Consider the following 27,311-nt stretch of genomic DNA (forward strand, 5'->3'; position numbering starts at 1 on the left):
CCCGGCTCCGGAACAATTTTTCCCTCGAAATTATTCAAATCAACTTTACAGGGAGTTATACCTGAAATCTTGATTTGCATTAATCTATACTAATAATAAATCTGTAGCCGAAATTTTTCTGATAATTTTCGATTTTCCAAAAATAATTGGTGTTAACATGTATAATTAACCATTCTGAAACCGAAAATCGCTTTTTTGACATTTTTGTTTGTATGTCTGTCTGTCTGGATATTTGTTACCTTTTCACGCGATTATGGCTAAACCGATTTATATGAAAATTGGAATATAAATTAAGTTCGTTGTAACTTAGATTTTAGGCTATATGGCATTCAAAATACTTTATTTAAAAGGGGGGTTATAAGGGGGTCTGAATTAAATAAATCGAAATATCTCGCTTATTATTGATTTTCATGAAAAATATTACATAACAGAAGTTTCTTTAAAAATAATTTTCTATAAGTTTTATTCTATACAAAATTTTGATAGGACTGATATTTAATGAGATAAATGAGTTTTAAAATTACAATAACAACGCCATCTAAGGCGCTGTACTGAAATAAGAACAAATGACAAATGACTTTGTCTATAAGGGGCCTTGGACAACGACAATCGAAAGCTATTAAACATAGCCTAAGAGAACGTTTCTGTGTTTGTATGAAGTAATATCGGAAGCTAATTAATTGTTTAATTATTATTTCACCATTGGAAAGTGTAGTTTCTCTAGATGGACATAATTCTACAATGTTATTACAGTAAATTTTGTATGTCAATCTTCATTAAACTATGGTTGCATGTAATAACAATTAAGAAACATGTTAAAGGAATTGTCATTGCACCAAATGATTGCTCTCTGGACCAAAATGACCGCATTTTAATTATATAAATACAATTTAAATTAAGTAACATATTAAACGATTTATCCTTCTATCAAACACGAATGTTCCCAATGTTCTATTTTAATTATGCAATTACTTTATATTTATTTCTAACAGGTGCAGCGGAGCGCAGGGGTACGGCTAGTTTATAATACGTGGATCTATCAAGGTAGCTAATGGCTCTCAGTCAGAGTAACGAGTTCTATGAATATTTCGACTGCCTGTGAGGGTTCGATCCCCGGTTCTTATTTTCGTACTCTTTAATGTCGAACTCTGATAACAGGTGATTCTAGAAGATTCTAGTTAATACTACTTTAAAACGGAAATATATAATCGAAGAAACACCTTATGAACCAGAATGTTTCACAGCAGTAGCTATAAAAGTTGAATCCTGCCTTCGGTTATAGTTCACGATCTGAATCTCTGAAATTCGTGACAGTAAAAGTGCGTCGACATGGTACAGCTCCATGCGGGTTGTCATTGATCTCGTATGTCGTAGACCATTTGGTATGTCATAGTCTGAATCCAATGTTTATCGTGGCCTACCCAGGTTGTGACGTTCTCAAGGTAGTGCCGTTAGAAGTGACATACTCAAAATATCTTTAAATAAATGAATAAATCTTGTTAAAACTCTATGCTATCTGTTTTCTACAGGTTCCTTCTTTGTCTGTTATTTATTCCGAATGAAACAAACCAAATTAATTTGAGGGATTGGAGATAACTTCGTATTAAGAAATAATACGAGAACAGCAAATAACTCGATAAAACCCTATCCAATGAAAAACGCAACTATAAGAAACGTTGGAAAACCGAAAGAAAATAAATATAGTAAATAACATAAAAGATTGACTGCACATGTTTAACATAAAATTATCACACGAAAACTAAAATTCGTAACATTCACGTTATGATGTCAGTGGGCGTTATACATACACCTGTTTCCGCCTGCAAAACCATTAAATATCTCTCACATATCTGGACTGATATTTGGGCTGCCTAAACAAAATGATCGGCTTAAATAAGACACACTGTACATTCTTACGGACGAATTTTCCATAAACGGGATATCGTTTAACCGGATCGCATACAGGAGTCTCGCCCAAGAGTGGGTCGCATCTTCAAAAAAAGTTTAGGAGCCACTGGACTATAGCCTAGAGCTCGTCTTGCTAAGATTTTATGAACGCGTAGATGTACGTTTCAGGACATGATTCCCATTGATTTTGTGAAATAGTTTTAGAAATATCTTGTTCATTCTGAAACGATAAGTTTTTTTTTCCTTCGGAGGAAGGCCCGTAGGGAAGCACCGCAGCCTTAGACTTATTGTGCAACCTTCTTTATTGTGATGATCATCAAGTACGTGATTCACTGTCTGGTGCCATTTTATCGATTCACAGCACAGGTATGACGGAGTCCGCGTGAACAGGAACGCCCCTCCGCCTCACTGTGATGTTTCTCTGGAGCCTCTTCAGATCTATGGCATCTGTTCGCAATAGGGATATCCTGAACTAGCACTAACAGATAGCGCACGTGTACTTTGAGGGATACGCTTTGCGTGTGCATTTGTTTTCGGGTATATAAACATTGATGATTTACGTAGTATATTAGTATACTAGCCGTACCCGTGCGCTCCGCTGCACCCGTTAGAAATAAATATAAAGTAATTACATCATTAAAATAGGACATTTGATCCAGGGAACATTCGTGTTTGATAGAAGGATAAATCGTTTAATATGTTACTTAATTTAAATTGCATCCAAATAATTAAAATGCGATAATTTTGGTCCAGAGACACTCATTTGGTGCAATGACACTTCCTTTAACATGTTTCTTAATTTTTATTACATGCAACCATAGTTTAATGAAGATTGACATCATTTAGATTTAATGTGTATATTTTATTTTACTTGTTAGTGGTTCCCATTGAATTATGGTAATAACTTAATTTTAACCCTTGTTTTCTACGTATTCAGTAAATGGCGCTTGGCCCACTATGGTTCTGAACCCTTCAAATAACTTAAATTATATTATATAATATTACATATTATGTTATATTATATTATATCAGAAGTTACTGTAATAACATTATAGCATTATGTCCATCTAGAGAAACTACACTTTCCAATGGTGAAATAATAATTAATTATACAAATCGGTTAATTAGCTTCCGATATTACTTCATACAAACACAGAAACATTCTTTGTAGGCTATCTTTCATAGCTTTCGATTGTTGCTGTCCAAGGCCCGTTATAGACGAAGTCATTTGTTTTTTAATTCATTACACGGCCTTAGATGGCAGTTATTTTAATTTTAAAACTCATTTATCTCATTAAATATCAGTCCTATCAAAATTTTTCAAGGAATAAAACTTATCGCAAATTATTTTTAAAGAAACGTTTGTTATGTAACATTTCTCACAAAAATCAATAATAAGCGAGATATTTCGATTTATTTAATTCAGGCCCCCTTATAACCCCCCCTTTTAAATAATGTATTTTAAATGCCGTATGGCCTAAAATCTAAGTTACAACGAACTTAATTTATATTCCAATTTTTATCGAAATCCGTTCAGCCATTATCGCGTGAAAAGGTAACAAACATACATACAGACAGACAGACAGACAGACAGACAGACAGACAGACAGACAGACAGACAGACAGACATACAAACAAAAATTTCAAAAAAGCGATTTTCGGTTTCAGGGTAGTTAATTATATATGTTAGGATCAATTATTTATGGAAAATCGAAAAATACCAGAAAAATTTCGGCTACAGATTTATTATTAGTATAGATTACTCTTAAAACATCTCAAAACGCCAAATTTTTGTTGTATTCCTATTTGTGAAAACCAGGGAAAGCCTTTTGTCTTCATTCAGGTCCCGAAATATTCTGAATACATGATTTAAACCTTACAAAAATTTAACTAATTAAATTGCGCCCCGAAAGTTAAACAAGAATAGCTACTTCAAGTAAGGAACTGCTAGTTACAGTTTAAATTTGGAAGAGGGAAAAGAAAAATTAATACAGTCATGTGCAACCTCGACAGAAAGCTATGTTAGCTTAGATTATATTCAGTATCTCTAGGAATCTCCGAAGTTTACGCCAGCATTTTACGCCTGCAGTAAACTCTCGATTAACTGGTATGTTTATTGTCCAGGACGATCCATAGTGAAATCCATTTCATGAATAACGTTTTTAATATGCTGTAGACTAATTATTAAAACCGTGTCTTTACTTCACATTTTTAAAACCATCCTACATAGTATTCAAAACTGCATATCCTTAACCTACAAAACACAAGAATAATCGTGATACTACTGCGATCATATTATACCATCTTATCAATGCATTTGATCTTTCTGCAACTAGAGAAAAAATACGAGGAATTCAATCTCGACAGTCCCTTCCCTAGAAAAAAACCCATTTGTGGCTGCATATCCTCTTTTTAGCGTATGGTACTTACAATACTAATGATTAAAGAGGTAATATTCACCTTCGACAAAATTCGTATTTTTTTAATTTTATTCGTACACCTCGTTTTCAAAGTTCTCGTTTAGGTTCATGAACATTCAATTTACTGTATCTATATTCTGCATACTACAGATTTCCCCATCCATCTCTTAAGGGGAATCGCTCAGTATTATAAAAGTTTACGTTATTATTTAAGGTAAATTAAATTAAATTAAATTATGAGGTAAGAAAATACTAAATTATATTAAATTATACTAGGTTATACAAAATAATTATAAATATAATTTTGACACGCACAGAAAACTAACAAGCGGGAGAACGTAATCAACGCTTATGACATAATATAGCCCTACAACAAGTTGTGCCGCATGGGACGCTCCTGCCATCTAACGGTAAAACTTCGCATAAGATATCCCTATTCACGTGCACGAATCTGCTGCATCCTTAAGCAGAGGTACATGTCGCCGTCGATTCTACGACTCATCAAGGCGCCATCTATCCGAGGGAGCTACACTCTCCCTGTCTACTGCAGTTCGCTAATTGAAGCCCCTGCAGCTTCTTTGGAATATGTGGAGTTCCCGCAGACAGATGTCATCTGTAGGCGGATCCTGGAACCACGTCCGTCATGGTCTCCCGGTCAACCTGTAGCTATTGAAGATCAATAATGAAATGATGCTGATGAAGGCGAAATGAGTCCGAGGTCCAACTCAGCAATTCTGCTTCAAGTGATTGAGGGAAAACCTCGGAAAACCCCCAACCTGATAACTTGTCCCAACCAGGATTTGAACCCGGGCCCGCTTGTATCACGGTCAGGAAGGCTAACCGTTACTCCACAGCGGTTGAATGAAACGATAAGTTACAATTACATCTAAATACTTCAATTCATCTACCTTCTCCAAAACTGTGTTATCTATGGGTATACATATTTTATTTGGGATATTTAACACCAATAAATGAAGGGTTCAGAGCCATAGTGGGTCAAGTACCATTTATTAAAAACGGAGAAAGCAAGTGTTAAAGTTAAGTGGATACCATAGTTAAATGAAGATTGACATCGTATCATTTAGTTTTAATGTGTATACTTTATATAACTTGCTATATGTTTCCATTGAATTACGGTAATAACACAGTCTACTACATACAGTCACGAAGCTTGAGTTTTGAGGGTGCTAGAAACAATAGACTGTGACGGTACTATTTTGCATTGCTTGTAATGAGGCGATATTAGCAATTCTAGTGGTGAGCAACTACCTAATGTTTGCATATTAACTACGTATTGAGCTTCGCGACTGTATATACTAGATTGTGGTAATAACTTAATTTTAACCCTTGTTTTCTACGGTTTTAGTAAATGGCGCTTGGCCCACTATGGTTCTGAACCCTTCAAATAATGATCACATTTCATTTCAGCTCCCCTGTATAACATTTAAAAATCTACGTTGGTTATATCACAATACGAACAGTCTTAACGAATCGCAATTACAGTCATATTCTTTTCATATTAGTTATAGTCTTCATACTTTTACGTTTAAGAAGAAAAAAAAAAACAATTTTTAGTTGATTTTCATAGCAAGTCATGTGAGGTATGAGTTAGACCGTTGCTGCACTGTGACGCCGTCATATTCAATGTCATGTTGAGTGGATCTGCTGTAATATACAACAAAGGGAAGCAGCATCATGCTGTTACAATAGAAGCCATGTTCATATGTGTGAAAAATCGAAGAAAAAAACAGTTGTATCTCCTTTTGCGTGTCCAGTCACAAGAGATTGAAAAACTGGGCAGTTTCCTGCTTCAAATGGACCGGCAGTGTAAACTCGGAGGATGTTTGTGCCACATCGTTAGGCAGCTCATTGTTTATGCCAAAAATGTCAAATGGGAGTCGTAGAAGTAGCGTAGTGCCACATTAAAATACGCCGAAACTTCAACTACTGCTTGTTTAATATTAGGACTATTACTACAATTATAATTATATTTAATCTTGCTGTATACAGTATTAAAATTATTCCGTAAAATGTTAGGATATACTGTACGATATAGATTGCGTCCTTCACTCTTTGTGCAACGCCTATCCATTACTATGCCGTTGCTAAATTTATCACTTAAATCAAACATTTTCTTGTTAATAAAGAGGCTAAAAATAAGAGATCTCCCATAGCTTGAAGTTTTTCATTACTGGTGACGTAGGCCTTGTATAAAACTGAGAATACAGAAAGACAGGAGGGAATATAACCTTGAAATGGTGGAATAAGAAAAGTAAAGTAGTATGACCGTCAAATTATTCATAGTTAATGTCTTTTCGGTGTGTTAAATCAGCTGTTTTGTTCATATTATGAATTAATTGAGAGAGAAACCACTATATGAAAGCCTCTGATAATAATATATTGATATATGATATGATTTAATGTGACGTGATGTGATGTGATGTGATGTGATATGATATGATATGATATGATATGATATGATATGATATGATATGATATGATATGATATGATATGATACGATACGAAGAGTCCACTGCAAGAATAATGGATGTCACTTTCTTGTCGAAAATGAACCAAGACTGCCAATGCATAGCTTAAGACATATAGAATGTACATAGAGAGTTATATGGCATTAACACTGATAGTAATTGTCCAGTAATGATCGGAAAATCACAGTTAAGCTTTGAGCGCTAAGCATTTCAAACTTTCAATTGCTTCTCCTGCAAAATGTATTCCAAATGACATCCATCATTCTTGCAGTGGACTCTTCATATGATATACGATATGATATGATATATTTTTTTTTTCATTTTTTTTTTTCAAATTCAAATTTATTCACAATGTACATTTGAAATGATACATATGAATATATACCCGAAATGAGCATGTGCTCGTGCTCGGGTACAGTCCAGTAGTCTACTATATAATATAATATAATATACTATATGATATGATATGATATATGGTATGATATATAATATAAGATATATGATATGATATGATTTTTTTCGTGTTGCTGTGAATATTTGAAAAGTTTAGCAAAATTCAGCGGATGCTATCTGCATAAAAGAGGCTCATTTTCTTTGGTGAACAGTAATAAGAAAAGTATATATAAAGTGTTCAATCCATGTAACAACCACAACACATTTAATATATACAATAAAATGTACATTGATACAATAATTCACTAACCTCCACATCCATACTAAAGCATTTGCATAGATTTTTTTTTTAAGCACGGCACCTTGTTTCCTGAAATACCGTAATACATAAACCAGTCAAAATATTCGTCTAGAAAATGTTGTGAACAAATAAGGCTTATTTTCAATCATTCGTTTTTACGACTTGCAACTTTCGGAAATCAGTGTAGGAGGTAAGCGATAATGGTTAGGGCCTATACTTTCAGGTTAGAATGGGTACATATTGTACTCTATATGAATTACATTCATTACATATAAATATAACAATTTACTGGTTACATGAAAGGTCACATTATTTCCTGAAGATTTTGGTTTAGCTCTTTTATCACATACTCTATAACTGCCAGGAGCCATCAACTTCTACCCTTGCTAGAATCTAAGACCGAAGTGGACACATTGCTGTGAGTCACGTGATGTTAACTACTGCGCAATGTGTAACAACAAGAATTATCAAGGTCAGGCCAGGAGCCATCAACTTATACCCTTGCTAGAACTTAAGGGCGAAGTGGACACATTGCTGTGAGTCACGTGATGTTAACTACTGCGCAATATGTAACAACAAGAATTATCAAGGTCAGGCCAGGAGCCATCAACTTCTACCCTTGCTAGAACTTAAGGGCGAAGTGGACACATTGCTGTGAGTCACGTGATGTTAACTACTGTGCAATGTGTAACAACAAGAATTATCAAGGTCAGGCCAGGAGCCATCAACTTATACCCTTGCTAGAACTTAAGGGCGAAGTGGACACATTGCTGTGAGTCACGTGATGTTAACTACTGCGCAATATGTAACAACAAGAATTATCAAGGTCAGGCCAGGAGCCATCAACTTCTACCCTTGCTAGAACTTAAGGGCGAAGTGGACACATTGCTGTGAGTCACGTGATGTTAACTACTGTGCAATGTGTAACAACAAGAATTATCAAGGTCAGGCCAGGAGCCATCAACTTATACCCTTGATAGGAATCTAAGGGCGAAGTCGACACATTGCTGTGTGTCACGTGATATTAACTACTGTGCAATGTGTAACAACAAGAATTATCAAGGTCAGGCCAGGAGCCATCAACTTCTACCCTTGCTAGAACTTAAGGGCGAAGTGGACACATTGCTGTGAGTCACGTGATGTTAACTACTGTGCAATGTGTAACAACAAGAATTATCAAGGTCAGGCCAGGAGCCATCAACTTATACCCTTGATAGGAATCTAAGGGCGAAGTGGACACATTGCTGTGTGTCACGTGATATTAACTACTGCGCAATGTGTAACAACAATAATTATCAAGGTCAGGCCAGAAGCCATCAACTTCTACCCTTCCTAGGAATCTAAGGGCGAAGTCGACACATTGCTGCGCGTCACGTGATGTTTAACTACTGCGCAACGTGTAACAACAAGAATTATCAAGGTCAGGCCAGGAGCCATCAATTCTACCCTTGTTAGGAATCTAAGGGCGAAGTCGACACATTGTTGTGCGTCACGTGATGTTAACTATTGCGCAACGTGTAACAACAAGAATTATCAAGGTCAGGCCAGAAGCCATCAATTTCTACCCTTGCTAGGAATCTAAAGGCGAAGTCGACACATTGCTGTGCGTCACGTGACGTTAACTACTGTGCAATGTGTAACAACAAGAATTATCAAGGTCATCTGGAACTTACATCGAATTTGCTACTCCTAGGGTCAATAGTTTTCCGTATAGAGCAGGTTAAATAGATACAGATTAATAGTGATACCTCGTACATTCAAATACAAAAAGCAGCTTCCACGTGTATATCAAATCGTTTGCGAAATTATGAACAGGGTACACGTTGGACTTTGTACAGGTAACTCTGAAGTTATTATAACATCCACGTAAACTAGAGAACTAATAAATAATTAGATAACCTGAATCCTTATGCTTCAGATGGTCGAAAAGCGAATTATCTGAACTGAGTTATTCAGGTGCATGGGAAACAATGTAGGTAATTTTGCTAAATCAGTTGCTAAGATGGAACAATACCTGTGCGTTATCCCTCCTCCTTTAACGTGTAAGACCACTTCAAACGTGAACGCGTGCGCAAACACACATACACACAGAGCCAGTTCTCTGCGCCAATCAATTTCCAATTACTAGTCGCAGGAGTGGCTGATTCCATTCCCATCGGCTAGGCGGGAGTGAATTTCTAATGGAAATCAACGTCTAATCATTGCTTCGTTCTTCTCTTGCTCTGTCTATAGTACTTGGAGTCCCAACATCGTCGTCCTCACATTCTAGCCTTGTATTCTTCAGATCAAGATCACTCTCTCGTGAAAAAATAATCACAACTTGCAGATTCTGTTTTGGACATTTTCGCAAAAATACAGCATCACTAATATCGAAAACATGTTTTTGGATATGAATTCGATTGTCTTCCATCTGTGTAATGTGATTTATCCTGAACAATTGGACAGATTTAATTCATATAACTTATAGTATCTACGGGTGCTATGCATAGACATTTCGCTAACCCGCGCTACGAGCGTGCTAAACTAGCCCCGGCTATCGACTGATTACTTGTACAGGATTCATATCATATCATATCATATCATATCATATCATATCATATCATATCATATATCATATCATATCATATCATATATCATATCATATATCATATCATATCATATATCATATCATATCATATCATATCATATCATATCATATCATATCATATCATATCATATCATATCATATCGCTAACACTGGTTTATGAATACGAAAAACATTAGTTCGCTGATCATCCACCGGAAGCCCGCGCTAAGAATTTCTATGAATATGGCCGAGTCTATTTAACCGGGAAAGATGCACATAAAACATAATGGTTTTAGTAAAGAATTAACAGGCACCTGAAATCAAAGACACAAAAATAGCCATGAAGTCGAAATCTATCCTAACAATTCTTTTAAATTTTGATTCTTGCATAATATGGAAGATAAATGAAATGATTAATCCAGTCTCCAGAGCTCTGTGTCTCGGATAAATTTATTATCATATGCAGAATTACTTATAAATCTCGTAATGAATTATTATAAGGACCAACGATGAAAGAGATAAAAGATGAGAGAATTCCAAATAATCAAAATAAATTCCAGTTTGGATATCAAAGGATTAGAAAGAAAATGTAAGTTTATTTGAAGGTTTTAAAACAAAACACTGATATACCGGTACTTTTAATTTTTTTTTTGAATGACGCTTTTCGTAAATGTAAGAATATTACAGCCTAAATGAACAAAATATACAGAGTGTTTCTTCTTCATCTATACGGTCATACATGTAGGCCTATTGCAGAAAAAGGAAGGAAAAAAGTGCAAAAAAAATTAATTCATAAGGGAGGAAAAAGAAAGGAACAGGATGAAAAGGAGAGACAGAATAAAGACAGAAAAATAAATGAAGATCAAGGGAAGAAAAAAGAAAGGAAAAAAGAAGTGCAGAAAATGAAATGATAAAAGAGGGACAAGGAAGGAAAAAGAAAGGGACAAAGAGAAAGAAATGTAGAATAGAATTATGAAAAAGAAGAAGAAAGAAAGGAATAGGAAGGGAGAAAAAAGGGAGAAACAGAAAGAAGTGTTGAAAAAGAAATGACGAATAAGAGAGGAAAATGAGAAAGAAATAGGCCTATAGGAAAAAATAAAGAAAACAGGAGAAGAAAAAGAGGGAAATGGAGAAAAATAACGGAAGAAATAGAACCGAAAAAGAGAAAAGTAGAGAAAAACAAATGAAGGAAGAAAGGGGAAAAATATAATGAAGAAAAAGAGAATAATAAATAAAGAGTATGTAGGGAACAAGGTGATGGGACAAATAAATTAAGAATGCGAGAGAGAAAGAAAGGGAGAGAGGAAAAAGGAGTAGAAAAAAAAGTAGGAGGAAGCAAAAGAAAGGTTAGGCCTATGAAAGAGATACAAGACGAGCAAAGGACAAAGAAAGAAAGAAGAAAGGAAACACAAGTCCATCGCGTCGGTTGTGTGATGTAAATGACTGCCTCAGATTCCACGCACTGTAAGCAGCCGAGTTCTCGCTGTTTCGGCGTTGACTTAATGTCGCTGTTGGAATTATTGGTTAGAGACGTATCATTGATCAGTGCCAGCATACCCTACAAGCAAATACCAATTCCGCACGCGGTTTTTTAATCAGAAAAAAGTCACGGTGGTGCCTTTGGTATTATTGGAATTTGTACAATGCGCCTCGGGTTACCATGTAAACGCGGTTAACCATAATTCTGATGCGAGGTATTCCGTTGCTAATGGATTTGCGATAAGCATATCAACAAGACATGATGGCAAGGGAATTTGCCTCCAAAAATGTGGGTTAATGACGAATGCGCGGCTGCCTGGGTTTACATGTTGTGCAGATATCTCGGACAGGCGACAACGTGCTGCTGCAGCTGCGGGAGAGTTTATGCCCCGTACAATCCTAATTGAAAAACTCATGTCGATGTTTCGTTGCTAATTGGAAATACGATCTTAGAGACAAACGCTTTCTCTAAAACTATAGAAAATGACATCACAAAATCTACATTAAAATTGCGGTGCCGCCGCCACCGCCAATAATAATAATAATAATAATAATAATAATAATAATAATAATAATAATAATAATAATAATAATAATAATAATAATAATAACTTGAAACATAATGAAATTATGAAACTCTAGCATGATTATACCCTTTACTTTTTAACTTCACTTTAGAATATGCCATTAGGAAAGTTCAGGATAACAGGCAGGGTTTGGAATTGAACGGGTTACATCAGCTTCTTGTCTATGCGGATGACGCGAATATGTTAGGATAAAATCCACAAACGGTTAGGGAAAACACGGAAATTTTACTTGAAGCAAGTAAAGCGATCGGTTTGGAAGTAAATCCCGAAAAGAGAAAGTATATGATTATGTCTCGTGACCAGAATTTGTAGGAAATGGAAATATAAAAATTGGAGATTTATCCTCCGAAGGGGTGGAAAAATTCAAATATCTTGGAGCAACAGTAACAAATATAAATGACACTCGGGAGGAACTTAAACGCAGAATAAATATGGGAAATGCGTGTTATTATTCGGTTGAGAAGCTTTTATCATGTAGTCTGCTGTCAAAAAACCTCAAAGTTAGAATTTATAAAACAGTTATATTACCGGTTGTTCTGTATGGTTGTGAAACTTGGACTCTCACTTTGAGAGAGGAACATAGGTTAAGGGTGTTTGAGAATAAGGTGCTTAGGAAAATATTTGGGGCTAAGAGGGATGAAGTTACAGGAGAATGGAGAAAGTTACACAACGCAGAACTGCACGCATTGTATTCATCTGACATAATTAGGAACATTAAATCCAGACGTTTGCGATGGGCAGGGCATGTAGCACGTATGGGCGAATCCAGAAATGCATATAGAGTGTTAGCTGGGAGACCGGAGGGAAAAAGACCTTTGGGGAGGCCGAGACGTAGATGGGAGGATAATATTAAAATGTATTTTAGGGAGGTGGGATATGATGCTAGAGACTGGATTAATCTTGCACAGGATAGGGACCAATGGCGGGCTTATGTGAGAGCGGCAATGAACCTTCGGGTTCCTTAAAAGCTATTTGTAAGTAAGTAAGTAAGTAAGGATGATTATACAAAAGGTTGGATAAAAAGTAATGACAACAGTTCGATAATTCTGACATGGCTTTATTCACAGGAGTACAACATTTACGTACCTTCAATATTGTCGCCCCCCTTATTTATCACCTTTTGCCAAATGTTTGGAAGGCGTCGTACACCATCAGCGCGTCCATGTTCGTTGATGTTCCGTATTGACTGCTCTATAGCACAGATAAGTTCATCTCTGGTATTGCACCGGGTCCCTCACAGTGGTTCTTCCACTTCGGCAAAGAGATAGTAATCGCATGGACTCAAATCGGGTGAGTAGGGTGGATGTTCCAGAATTTCCATTGCCAGCGGTGCAATAGATCCTTGACAGCAGCAGCGGTATGACTCCTTGCATTGTCATGAAGAATGATGGGGTTCTGTACCACCAAGTATCGTCGTTTTCTCCTGAGCGCTAGACGAAGGTGGTGTCGCTTCACGCAGTACCAGAAAACATCCTTGTGCACTACGACCTCGTGCCACATCAATTTTATTGCTCTAGTTTTGTAAACATGATCTTAGGGCACTCGCACTATCCCTATGAAAGTCAACGTTCTACATACTGTAGTAGATTGACAGAGTACTGTCGCCCCTGGCTGCACTAACTCATCTAACAGTCCTTGTTCATGTCCTCACAGCTGGCAGCTCTCGAACGCACCATCGTCATGTCACAGCAGTGTTGCTATAATTTTTTATCCAACCCTTGTAATTATAAATTCAATTCGACCGTGTCCCTAAGAAATCGCTTAGCCCAGTGGTTCCGAAACTTTTTCGACTCGCGAATCCTTTTCACAAATATTTGAACTAAGCGAACCCCTTATTGATAAAAATAATATTTACAACCTTAAATTAACGTGAGTTGCCTACCTTAATATTCCTCCAAAAATGACGCAACACGCTTAAAATATTGAAACTACATACATTCAAATAAATTGTGCATTCATTGTTTCTTGTTCACGTTAACACTTGCTTAAAACTTAAAACTTTCTTAGTTGAAACGTTAAAAGTGTTATAATTTTAAGGAGGTTATGTATCTTATGACAGACGGGTCCCGTTTTGACATCGGTGTGGTGTCATCTTCAGTGTCTTTCGAACTACTGCTGCTCCAGCTGATCTTGATTTCTGGCGTTTGTGTTCATCAGCTGTAGAGATGGAGGTGTGTTGCTCTTATGGTGGGGGGTGGTTGTTTGTATGTCACGTATTGTGATATCGAATAATGTATGGGTATTGAATTGTAATTGTGTATTAATGTATATCGTCGTTGTATCTGCAATAACTCCTATGTGACATATTTATCGATTTTCAAATTTTTACTCTATTAAATAACTTAAATAGTGATACAGCAAATAATAAAATCTCCTATATGTAATTATATTTCTTTCTTTCGAAAAGTCGGCCTGGTTGGCGAGTTGGTATAGCGCTGGCCTTCTATGCCCAAGGTTGCGGGTTCGATCCCGGGCCAGGTCGATGGCATTTAAGTGTGCTTAAATGCGACAGGCTCATGTCAGTAGATTTACTGGCATGTAAAAGAACTCCTGCGGGACAAAATTCCGGCACATCCGGCGACGCTGATATAATCTCCGCAGTTGCGAGCGTCGTTAAATAAAACATAACATTTTAACATTTTCTTTCGAAAATGTAAGAATTCACAATCTCCTATGCACCACTGTCATAGAATGAATAAATGAGGTTTTTCCTCCTACTTAAAAATATTAATTTTGCACATAGAAGTTATTGCAGGACAACGACGATATGCTGTGAGTGTATTATTGTGTGCTTGTATATTTCGTATTGTTCTAATATGCTTAAATGTGGACTTTTTGGTGTGATGTGTATAATATCTTTGGTGTTTTATAACAATTATTGGACTTTATTTCTAATTCGATAATGATTACGTCATTCCGGCGAAAAATTTTGCGTAACTGTTTACATCTGATTGTATAGACGTCTTTAAAACTAAAAATTAGCTACGAGAATGTCTGTTTCATTACTTTTGCATATTTTCTGCAGTTTTACTATGTATTTACTTTTTCTGATAAGTAGGTATTATTGTTATTAACGCACGAAACTTGTTCAGAATGAAGTGAATTACGTAAGATTACGCCGCTTGAGGGTTAGTCACCTCGTGTAAATTAAACACTCCGGCGAATGAACGATGCTCGCACATAATTTTGAAGCAAACCTGTTGGGGATACGAGCGGACGCTCGATGGCAGGATAGCATTAAGACGGATCTTAGGGAGATTAATGGTAATGATATGTACCAGATCGAAGTGTTGAACCTTGGGGTGAGTTGTTATAACGAAGGCTAAATAAAGAAGAATCATACTATGTTACTAGTTCGCTTAAACGAATTAAGTATGCAGGAAATTTGAAAACCCGATGCCTGCGGGTGAAAAATTCCTGCGATGGCTATACGACGGGGAGTACAAAGATGTCCGGCATGGGTCTGAATTTGTGTGCAGGTCTCAATCCTTGAGACGAGAATGACGGAGTTTTGTTCAAGAAGACATCCGAAAAAATGAGCTTTGCCTAATTTGTCAGACAGTAAGAGCTTCGTAAGAACACAGATCGATCGAAAACCAACTTCTGAGTTCAGACCTGGCTTGTAAGCTCGAAACAGGAACTGATTCTGATTATATTTTTTTAACAACTTTCCACTTTTGCATTAAAAATCTCGCACATTTTATTAAAAGCGGAGAAAAATAAAAGTTAAAAATCAATAAATCTGTTACATAGTATATAGGGTGTTTCCGAGGTGGTGTAACAAACTTTCAGGGATGGTGGCGAAGGGCACATGTATCAATTTGGTCCGGAAATGACTGAGTCGAAAGTTATAAGCAAAAATTGTTGTGTGGAAATGGAATTGTAATTTGGCACCACGTGCCCTCTTTCCTTAACTTTTGGAACATCCGTGGAAAAATGGTATGGGCTGGATGTCTCCTAAGTGTACTCCTCCATTTCACTAGGACTAATCGACTGGACACTGCAACTTGTACATATACACTGCTGTCTACAGACATGCATATCAGGACCGACCATATCCGTTACACATTACGCTATTTTCATTGCTTTAGTGTAGTTTCCTGTCCCCATCCCTCAGACAGAGCACTGAATGGAATACTGTAAGTAGACAACGTAAACAACGTCAGATGAATACAGTATGTGTAAGATGTACAGATAATAAGGTGTACAGAGGAATAAAATTATTTCATTTCCACAGAATTATTTTTGTTTGTAACTTTCGACTCGGTCATTTCCGGACCAATGTCCCTGATCTCAAATTGATACATGTGCCCTTCGTCATCATCCTTGAAAGTTTGTAACATCACCTCGGAAACACCATGTATAGTATAGACTTTAAACAAAAATATAAAGAGACAAAAATATCGATAAAAGTCTACATCTACATGATAAAGAAAATTTTGCAGACACCCATTCCGTCATGTAAATCTTCAACGAAAAAAAAAAAAAAAAAACTTTTCTCTATACATAAATTTCATAGATTTAAATGTTTTACTAGCGTTCTTTCTTCCACGAGTAAAGTAATCTAGCGATGCTGTCTGGACGAATTGGTGAAGAATTTTGGGTAGTAGCAACAGTCTGAGGTTCAATTCCTCTTTTTTCTAACTTAACTTTTAAGGTATTATTACTGATATTATGTGTTACCATTATTAAACTAACAGTAATGCAATACATTTTTGGTTTAGGGTGTTCTTTAATTTTATGTAATATCTAACAAAATTAAATAAAAAACCTGGAATATTTTGTAAAATGCGGGTCAAGATAAAAGTTAACAAACAATGAATTTACATAAAATTTACTCTGTCACACGTTAAAAGTGTTAAAATACAACGAACATATTAAAGCTATAACCAAACCTTACATTACATCAAATTATGCAGATCACATTATCGACAATAATCATGACTACAATAATATAGAAACAGATATCGAAATTTTACACATCACACCAAAAAGTTCACAGTTAAACATCCTAGAACAATACGAAATATATAAGAATACAATAGCACACCCACAATATATACTTAATACGCAACTACAGTTCAATACGCACACATTGTTTGACGTCATAGTACGTCATAGCATACAGACAACCAACCCCCACCATAGGAGCAACACACCCCCACCCCTATCATCGACAACTGCACATCGCAGAGCCAAAATCAGCAGTGGTTCAAGAGACACTGAAGACGACGACAAATAGCGTCGAAACGGGCCGTCTGTCGAAGGTAAACACCTTTTTAACAATTTTAACACTTTTAACGTGTGACAGAGTAAATTTTATGTTTTTAACAAAGTGTTAACGAGAACTTTAATCAATGAACAATGAATTGTTACACATTACATATTGCACTCAAAATATAAACAAACAAAAACATCAAACTGTGCTCAATTGCCTGGAGTAGTCAGACATAACGAGCACAACATAGTAGGCGACCCCTCTGGTCATACCTACTGTAGACCTGTCTGTCCTGACGATGGAATCTGTCTGTAGTTCCGAAACTTTGGAAATGTTCTAGGATACAGTGGAATACTCAGAAGCATATTTCTGATTGTTACTGTTACTTTATGTTAGGGTCTACCATTATTTGAGCCGTTCAGAACAAAAGTGGTGCAAGTCAAAATTGAGTAATGAGGTTTAAAGTAAAAATTCTGTAAAATACAGCGCAAAGTAGCAATTAATATGGCCTTATTGCTATCCACTGACTACTAATAATTTAAATAAATAGAATTGCTACTTTGCGCTGTATTTTACAGAATGTTTACTTTAACCCTCACTACCCATTTTTTACTTACACCGCTCTCTGAACGGCTCATTTAACACTGGGAATTGAAATATGTTTTGGGCTCAAAGTGTTCTTTAATTTTATGTGAAACGTAATAAATAGAAAATACAAACAAGAAAAAGAAATGACTGAAAATTTGGATTATAAATGAATGAATGAATAAAATTATATCTAGACGTTTGAGATGGGCGGGGCATGTAGCACGTATGGGCGAATCCAGAAATGCATATAGTGTTAGTTGAAAGGCCGGAGGAAAAATACCTTTGGGGAGGTCGAGACGTAGATGGGAAGATAATATAAAAATGGATTTGAGAGAGGAGGGATATGATGGTAGAGACTAGATTAATCTTGCTCAGGATAAAGGCTTATGTGAGGACGGCAATGAACCTCCGGGTTCCTTAAATGCCATTTGTAAGTAAGTAACTAAGTAATTAATAATTATATCGAACTTTAAAAATAAAACAACAAATGTCTCAGGACTCAGGAGGCAATACATCTCGTAAAATACGAAAACGTCCCTTGTTTTCGCTGATTTGACTCGTTGTCCCGAAAGAGTTCTGGACATGATTTTATCCCTATTTAAAAATTTGTGACTGAAAAACATAATTGGGAGCATCAACTGCTATTTTATTGTAAATATCAGAGCCCATCACTGTTGGTGACATTGGAATTCGTTACATTGGCAACATTGGAGGTGACACAGAATATATACAATTTTTCTTAAAACAGTTCATACTATGAAGCGAATTGCTACTAGATCAAACATTGTTGAATCCTATTTTCTAAGGAGTAGATTTTCAATTCATTTTGTTCAATTTATTCTTTAAGACTTAAGTACTTTATTTCCAATAATAGACTAGCAATTAATTTGATTTAATTGTAATATTCTAATTTGTTAAAAGAAAACTTGGATAAGCGCGATGGGAAAATACACCAAAGCTCAATTTTCAAGATCAGTGCTGAGTATCCCGTATTTTTTTTTTCTGATGTTTCTACGAATCCTATGTCATTGCCCACATAAGGAATCGAACCAAGGTCCGACTGAATGGCAAACTCATAAGCTATTCGTAGAGTCACGGCAACGGACATACCTGTAGAGTTATTTTACATCCCGTTAACACACAATAGGATTCACCACATTTACTTCACTTCCGAAGAATGTTCATCATCTCTTAAAAGATTAGTTCGAAACCGCGAACCTGCGATGTAATACTAAGAATGGAAGAAACTACAATAAATAATTATATTTAACCTGGACATTTTCGTGAAAAAGTCATGTAGGAAATGTAACGATAAATTGGTTCGTGAAATCGAACAGCTGCTCAACAAGAAGCCATTCTCCTTTAAATTATCTGAAATTGTCTTTATACGGCCACCGAGCGCCAGCTGTCAATTAGTAAAACAAATCGGAAGCATTAACATCACAATTAAGTGTAATCAGCTGTATAGCGCTTATCTCAAGCTTGTCAACTAAAGCTTCCCTCTGACCATCATGTTACTTGTAAGATTATAACAAGGAACAAACTGATATGCATTTGAGAGGCATGTAAAACGAAGTGTTTCTGTGAAAATGCCGAACTGAATTAAAGACTCGAAAGAATGAGAAATTAACTGTTTTGAGAAGAAGTCAGATGAATATGTTGACAGAGACGAAGAGACTTCAATATTATGCAAATACAGTGAAGCCACTCTAACCTGGACATGTATAGTTCAATAAAAAAATTGTCCAACCTAATGAAGTGTCCAAGGTAGAGGGAAGTAGAATAGTACATTATGCAACGAGCCTATAATGATAGTAATAAGAGCGTCTTAATTACCATTATAGGCAAGTTTCATACGACTTTTTATGCTCGACCATATTTCTAACATGAAATTATTCAGAAGTATTAATTTTATTCGCATCTCGCTGAAGAGCAAAAGTGACCTTGTGCAAGCTCGTAAATTGTGAGATGTGCGCAGACGCGAAAGTATTGATTTTTTTCGAGGAACAATAATGTCATTGACCTTGATATAATTTAGAGAATAACATGAACTAATTTTGATATAACCTGGAAATTGATTTAGAATTGAAAAACGAGATAAATTGAATTTACTTGAATATTATTTACAATTAACGCTAATTATTATAGTAACAGAACATAACCTTCTGCGACAGTATTGGATTTCCAGCTCCGTGACGTTTCCCTCGGTGTCTTTCGATTGCATATCCGAGAATAATCGAAAACCTGAACTTTAATGAATAGGTGTACTTTAATGACATGCATTAAAGGACTGCTACCAGGCGTATAATTACTACATTTCGGCATGGTCGAGCATAAATTCTTTTAGCATGCAATAGAAAGGGAATTACTGTACATAATGTTAAGGGGTTAGGTACAACTTACAGCAATTAAATTTTTGGATATATTCTACATTTTTTTCCTCCATTACTGTATTCTGTACAATAATGAAAATTGGTATATGTAAAACACTATCCTTCTGATATATGAAAAAAATATTTTTACGATTTAAAAAAAAAAAACATTTTTTTTCCAAAATTAAAAATGATGGCAGTTTACTGTGCAATGATGAAGCGTTTCCCTCATAACTCATAAACTTGTTAACTTTTTCACGTTCTCTCTCTTTTATTTCATTGATGAAACTCATATTTACAATATCATGCTTTTTCAACTACATTCCGTAATAAATATAATAAATTCATTATTGTACAAGATACAGTAATGGAGAATAAAAAAGTTGAATATTTCCAAAATTTTACTGCTGTGAGCTGTACCTAACCCCTTAAGGAACTACAGTATTCAAACATTTTGTCATTCAGTTCGTCATTAACAGTTTTGCTAACTCTTTATCTTTCCCTACTGCAATTTTGTTCCCATGCATTTAATATTGAGGTCCTGTTGTTGCTAATCTTTGAAACTGTTGATTAGAAAACCCAAACTCTTCTGCAATTTTCCTAAAACTAACAATACAAACGATCAATAACTTCTTTCTTCTTTTCAAGGGTTAATTCCACCAACTTACGCTTACTCATATTGAGGCACTATACTTCTTCTTCTTCTTTCCCTTAGTTTAACCTCTCCCTTTTAGGTTCATTTACACGACCCACGCCACCCGGCTCTTACAAGACCGCGACCTGTCGGAAGAGGAATTAATCTATGGATCACATACATACTTTTTTGACCACACAAGGACATGGAGGGCCTCCCCGCATGAGGGATCAGCTCAATGCCAGGGCCACCTCCGATACAACACAAACATTTAAGACATTACACAGCATTCACTCACACATATGAAAGGATTAAGGGAAGGATCGCCGTCCATGGCCGGACTTTCAAGAGGTATAATCCCGGCATTTGCCTGGAAATAACTGAGGAAACCATGAAAAACCTCAGGATTGCCAGTGTCTAGGATCGAACCCCGGACCTCCCGAATGCAAGGCCAGCCCTCTACCACGCCGCTAGCCCGCTCGGTGAGGCACTACACAAACTGACTCCCTCAGGTAAACACCTCAACAGAGACTGATTTCTACACTGCAGGCCTACCGAAATAATTTCGCATCATTAAGTTTACTGTTGTGAAAAATAATGTCCCTTCACTCCATACACAAATTTAGCCACAGTACAGTTACAAAAAGGACAAAGTGAATAATTCCAGGAAAGTAGATAGAACAGAATTGATTAAAATTTAAAAGACGATCAAGTCCATTTAGAACTATAGAAAAAATTGCTCCTGTATAGGCTGAAGTATTTTACTGAACAAAAGTCCAAATTTTGAAGCCTTCCTTTTAATGCTTCTATAAATTTTACATCCTCGTTCCATGCATATTACTTTTGGTTCTATCAACTTTATTCACTTCGCGAGAATGTTTCTTTATGAGTAAATAACTCCTCTTTCAAGAATATAATTGGAAGTCAACTTACTGGAATCCTCTCTTCGCCAGGATCCAGCGCATGGGTCCAGAGATCTCAGTGACGTACACGCTGTTGAAGAGAGGTGCCATCACTTCGGTAGTTTTACCGTCACCTGCTCCCAGATCCAAGAGAGTGTCTCCACGCCAGTCCTCCTCCACAGCCAACAACCGCCGGAACTGTTCCAGCGAGAACACGAACATGGAACCGCGGCCCAGCAACCTGTGGACAAAAAGATAGAACAGAACAGTTAGCATCATTTTAAGAAGAATGAATTAGTTATGCTCTGTCTTTTTACGCTCGTATTTTTCTGCACGATTTATATAAGAAATCAGCGACTTCAAAAGAGGTTTTTGATTGGAAATCTTCCACTGCTGACAAAGAAATTAAAACAAAAAGTCACAACGTTTCGAAGGTTCAATTTACTTTGTCTTGAGGTGAAGAAACTGAATGAGAGAAAAGGTGTTCGACTCTTTGGGGTCATTGCGAATGGCTAAATCCAACTGTTAGCAGATCTTGATTGAATTGACTATATTTAAACGCCCCAACGAATAGGACATATTTCTCTCTCTCTCAGAGTTTGTTTTCTTCTGTATATTTTATTTTTTTTATTTTAGTAGGTTATTTTACGACGCTGAATCAACATCTAAGGTTATTTAGCGTCTGAATGAGATGAAGGTGATAATGCCGGTGAAATGAGTCCGGGGTCCAACACCGAAAGTTATCCAGCATTTGCTCATATTGGGTTGAGGGAAAACCCCGGAAAAAACCTCAACCAGATAACTTGTCCCGACCGGGAATCGAACCCGGGCCACCTGGTTTCGCGGCCAGACGCGCTAACCGTTACTCCACAGGTGTGGACTTCTTCTGTAGACGAAAGCAGTCCCATCCTTATATGGGACATGGTTATATATGTCTCAATGTATTCAACCTCTTATATTGGTACTATTTCAGTGAGAAGTTTCTTGGTGGTACAGTAAGCCTAAATACCATGGTAAATATCTAGTGTGACTTCCTCCGGGAAGAAAGTAAAACTGTTGGATCCGTGTCGTAGATTTATGGCACGTGGAAGAACCTTTTCTTGAAAGAGGGTTGTAGACAAAATTTGTTGGCAAATTTTCGCCTTTGCAGAATTTAGACGCTGAATAACTTTACAATTAAGAGCATCGCTTGATTGGAGCCAATCTCGGACAACGTAAAGTTATACAGGCCTTACACAAGTAGCCGTGACGTCACAACAGACGTGCTATGCCTCGTACTCTGGTAGGTTAATTCCTATATCAATACTATTTTTTTTACATAATATGACAAAAATGAAATAAAGGTTCCTTAGATAACGAAACTTTAAATAAACACTTTCAAAACTAATTTTAATACCATAAAATTTACACTTCATATACAACAAAAACTCTAATGAATGAATGATTTTTATGTTGTCAGTGGGAGAATCATATTGTCGTAAAAATTATTTTGCGTTTATTTGAATACACAGTGCTCTTATTAATTATTTTTTAATAATTATTTTCCAAAATGGGTGGTCCACCAAACTGTTTTCCAGAATATGGCAGACCTTTCTAGCAACAATCATTAACTCCACACCACATGTAGCCTAATGCATGTCATATAAATCAATGCTGTGGGTGTGTGTCGTTATTGGGGCCCCACGTTGGGCGCCATTTGGGGGTGGAATCGTTGTTGTGGTCCCACGTTGGACGCCATTTGTGGGTGAAGTGGTCGTTATTGTGACCACACGTTGGGCGCCATTTGAGGGTGGGTGCGTCTCGGTGTTGCGTGAGATTCACTCAGGGTAGCCGAGGTACAGTTGTGGTATAGGATGATGTCGGGAATAATACCAAGCCGGCTACTTATATAAAAGGCAGTGTAAACTCCAAAACTATAAGTTTATTGTCGTATTCACTTAGTAAACCCTAGAGTATGTATTTCCGGCTGACTTATAATTCAATCGTTGGTCGCACCTCTGTATCGACTCTATGGCAACTCTGAATAAGCTCTATCCGATACTATAAATTCAATACTCTGCCCAGTACACTACGGTCGAAGCTCCTAAACATTGGCGAGTAGTCTCGCCGATGACAAAGTTCAATCTATCGAGTCTTCGCCTGAAGAAAGACTATTAAGTTGGGCCGCCGACACAAAAAAAAGATGTCGCGCCGTCTACACGAAGAAAAGTAGTTATCCTGTCGACACGAAACGAAGTAGTTATTCTGCCCTGTATGTAGGGCCGCCGACACGATGAGATCTTGTTTTTCTGATCATCTCCGCTCCCCGTCACCCTTATTTATAAAAACCTATCCTACGCTAAAACTAACTATTCTATTGGTTAAAAACTACGTCACTAACTGGCCTAAAATCTATTCCCTATTGGTCCAAAGTGACCTCATAAGCTGGACCAAGATCTCTTCTTATTGGGCGCGAAATATGTCATCTCTAAATTTAAACTTTGGATTTCCCATAACATCTAATTAGTTTGTAGATCTCACAAGAATACCCGTTCTTTGGAAAACCCAAGCTTGGCAGTATCTTTCCCACGGGTCTAGTCCGACTCCGGCTTTTATGCTTCATCGAGTCTATACGAAACCCCGCTCAAGGTGGCCCTAAATCTGTCCGATGCTGACAAGTGACGAAACACCTGTGTGAGGAAGCTAATTCTAACGAAGTCGCCAGAACATCCCCGCGAATACATGTAATAAAAATATGGAGATATCACTTCGCTAATAAATCGGTCTCTCCCTCTCCTAATTACTGCTTCAAATGCCCATCTACATAACCATTGGAAATTCCCGAAAGAGTTTCCAATGTTATGAGATGTCCCCGCTTTCTGCCTATAACTAGCCTCATAGTTCCCCCACGCGATCAGCCGGTAACACATTATTTACAATACAGTGAGATTACAATGTCACTACAAACAATTACAATAAATATTACATATATCTTCACAAGCCTTTCTATGTACACAACTCTCACACAATAAGCACAACAATGTACAAATTATATCCACATTTACATATGTACAATACCATTCATTCACATATTTACAATTGTTTATTCATTGATCAGTTACACACTCTGCGTGCTTGGTTGTACCAGCCGCCCTGTACAGGTGCACCTAGCTGTACGCGTGAGACTAACCATCCTACTCTTTCTCATTCCTGCCTCCTAGCCTCTCCTGTTTGAAAGGCCGCAAGAGTTGCTTGTGGTACCTTCCAACAGGTTTACTTTTTCCCCTTTCTACCAATTCGAAAGTATGGTCTCCATATCTACTTTTAATTTCGTAGGGCCCTTTGTACAGTAGCTCCATGCGTGAGTAACGTCCTCTGAGGGCGGAAGATAACTTCACGTCCCTTAGCAATACCAAATCGCCGGGTGAGGGCTCCCATTTGTGGCGATATCTTTTAACTTTACCGAGTCTATACTCAGCCTTTTTCCTGATTCGGTCGAAAGCTAGTTTACACAGAAGTTCATCACTAGGAGGCTCACCCTCCTGTATTGCCTGCGGCAAACTCTTTATCATGGGATCGGGATCGATCCCTAACATAAGTTTGATCGGAGCTATTCCGGTCGTTGGATTGATAGAGTGGTTCATGACTCTCTCAATCACCTCACATTGCCTAAACCAGTCCTTATGGTTTCGGTGACACAGAATACGGAGGTACAATGATATATCCCTAAGCGCTCTTTCGCAGGGAGTACCGCTGGGAAAGTATGCGGAGCAATTGTACAGCTTCACGCCCGCATCTTCCAGCCTTTTGCAAAACACTTTCGATTTATGTACCGACACATTGTCACTGAGCACCGCTGTTACCGGACCGTAAGTCGGTATGTAATCTCTAACCAGCTTGTCAGCACACAATTTACTAGAGATATTTCTTAAAGGGTAAATCTTTACAAATTTTGTGAATACATCGTACGTAACAAATATGTACCTGTGTCCGAAGGACGATGTGGGCATTGGACCGTGTTCGTCCACTGCTACAAGTTCATTCTTTTTACCCCTGATAATGACCTGTGGTACATTGTCATACCTTACATTTAGAGGTTTCGCCCTCTGGCAGACCTCGCAACGAGATATTACCCTTCTAACCTTCTTTGACAGTTGCTTAATATAAAATGATTCTGACATAGTTAAAATGATCCTATCACTCCCAGAGTGACACATAGATAGGTGAAAGTTGTTTATAAGTTCATTCTCCATACTCGCAGGTATGTATATCTTCCACTTCTGGATATCCCTACCATGCAATTTATACAAGATACCAGAGCGCAATCCATACACTTCGTCTTTCACCTGTGAGATTTCTCTAGCTTTGTCCATTAAGGCCCTTATCGTGGAATCCTCCTGCTGCAAATCTGCAATTTTCCGAAATTTTCCCGTCAGAGCTCCATTCCTCGTGGAATCAATTTTCATCACGGCAATTTCATACGCGGGGGCGGTGATAGTTGCCGGTAGCCCCGATTTGGAATTCAAACGAGAGAGACAATCACCAAAGATATTGTCTGCCCCCGGAATATGTCTAATCGTCACATCATGAGCCAAAATTTCGTGCACATATCTAGATATTCTAGAGTTCGTCAATTTGCATCTACTCAGAAACGCTAGGCTTACATGGTCAGTAAATATGATTATCTGCCTATTAAAGATATACTGACGGAACTTCTGTAGTGCGAAGTACACAGCAGAAATCTCTAGTTCCGTGATTGATGCGTTGCTTTCGGTACGCGACAGTCCCCTAGAAGCTGTGGCAATCACATGTCGCTTATTATCTTCATCGGTCTGACATAGAATTGCTCCATATCCATATGAAGACGCATCAGTATAAATCTGAAAAGGTAGGCTGTCGTTAGGCCTTTCCAGCAGAATTGAGTCGGCGAAAAGCAGTTTCGTTCGATCGAATGCTTCCTGCTCTGCCGACCCCCACCTGAAGGGTGTATCCTTCTTCAACAATGCTCTGAGTGGGGCTACATGCTTAGCATAATTGACGAGAAACCGATTCTGGTATTGTAGGATACCTAGATATCTACGAACCTGTTTCCGGTTCCGCGGCGGCGGGATCCTCGCAATGCTCTGAATTCTCTCTTGGTCCGGTCTAATTCCGTCAGACGAAATTACGTAACCCAGGAAAACTGTCTCAACTTTAAAAAATGCTGTTTTCCCCAGCTTGACTGTCATACCAGCCTCTCTCAATTTAGTAAGTACAAAATCAATATCCCTAATATGCCTATCCACATTATTGCCATATATAAGAAAATCGTCAATGTACTGTGCCAGAAAACCTTTCGTCGAATCACCAAAAATTATGTCAAGTGCTCTTAGTAGCGCAGATCCAGAACTCGCGATGCCGAATGGGCATCGGGTATACTGATAAACTTTCCCGTTATGTAGGAACGCTGTGAATTTTCTCGAGTCCTCGTCAAG

General features: G+C 37.3%; 1 protein-coding gene across 2 annotated transcripts in view; it reads right to left on the bottom strand.

Moving 5' to 3' along the window:
* Positions 1–27,311, bottom strand: part of LOC138713264 (protein-L-histidine N-pros-methyltransferase) — a 797,137-nt gene that overhangs the window by 58,875 nt on the left and 710,951 nt on the right. For both annotated transcript variants that reach the window (XM_069845221.1, XM_069845220.1), the window contains exon 3: positions 21,890–22,099. In XM_069845221.1, the coding sequence (XP_069701322.1) occupies positions 21,890–22,099 (210 nt within the window). The remainder of the gene's footprint in view (positions 1–21,889; positions 22,100–27,311) is intronic.

This window comes from Periplaneta americana, chromosome 14, assembly GCF_040183065.1.
Source record: "Periplaneta americana isolate PAMFEO1 chromosome 14, P.americana_PAMFEO1_priV1, whole genome shotgun sequence".
In the NCBI taxonomy this organism is placed as follows: Eukaryota; Metazoa; Arthropoda; class Insecta; order Blattodea; family Blattidae; genus Periplaneta; species Periplaneta americana.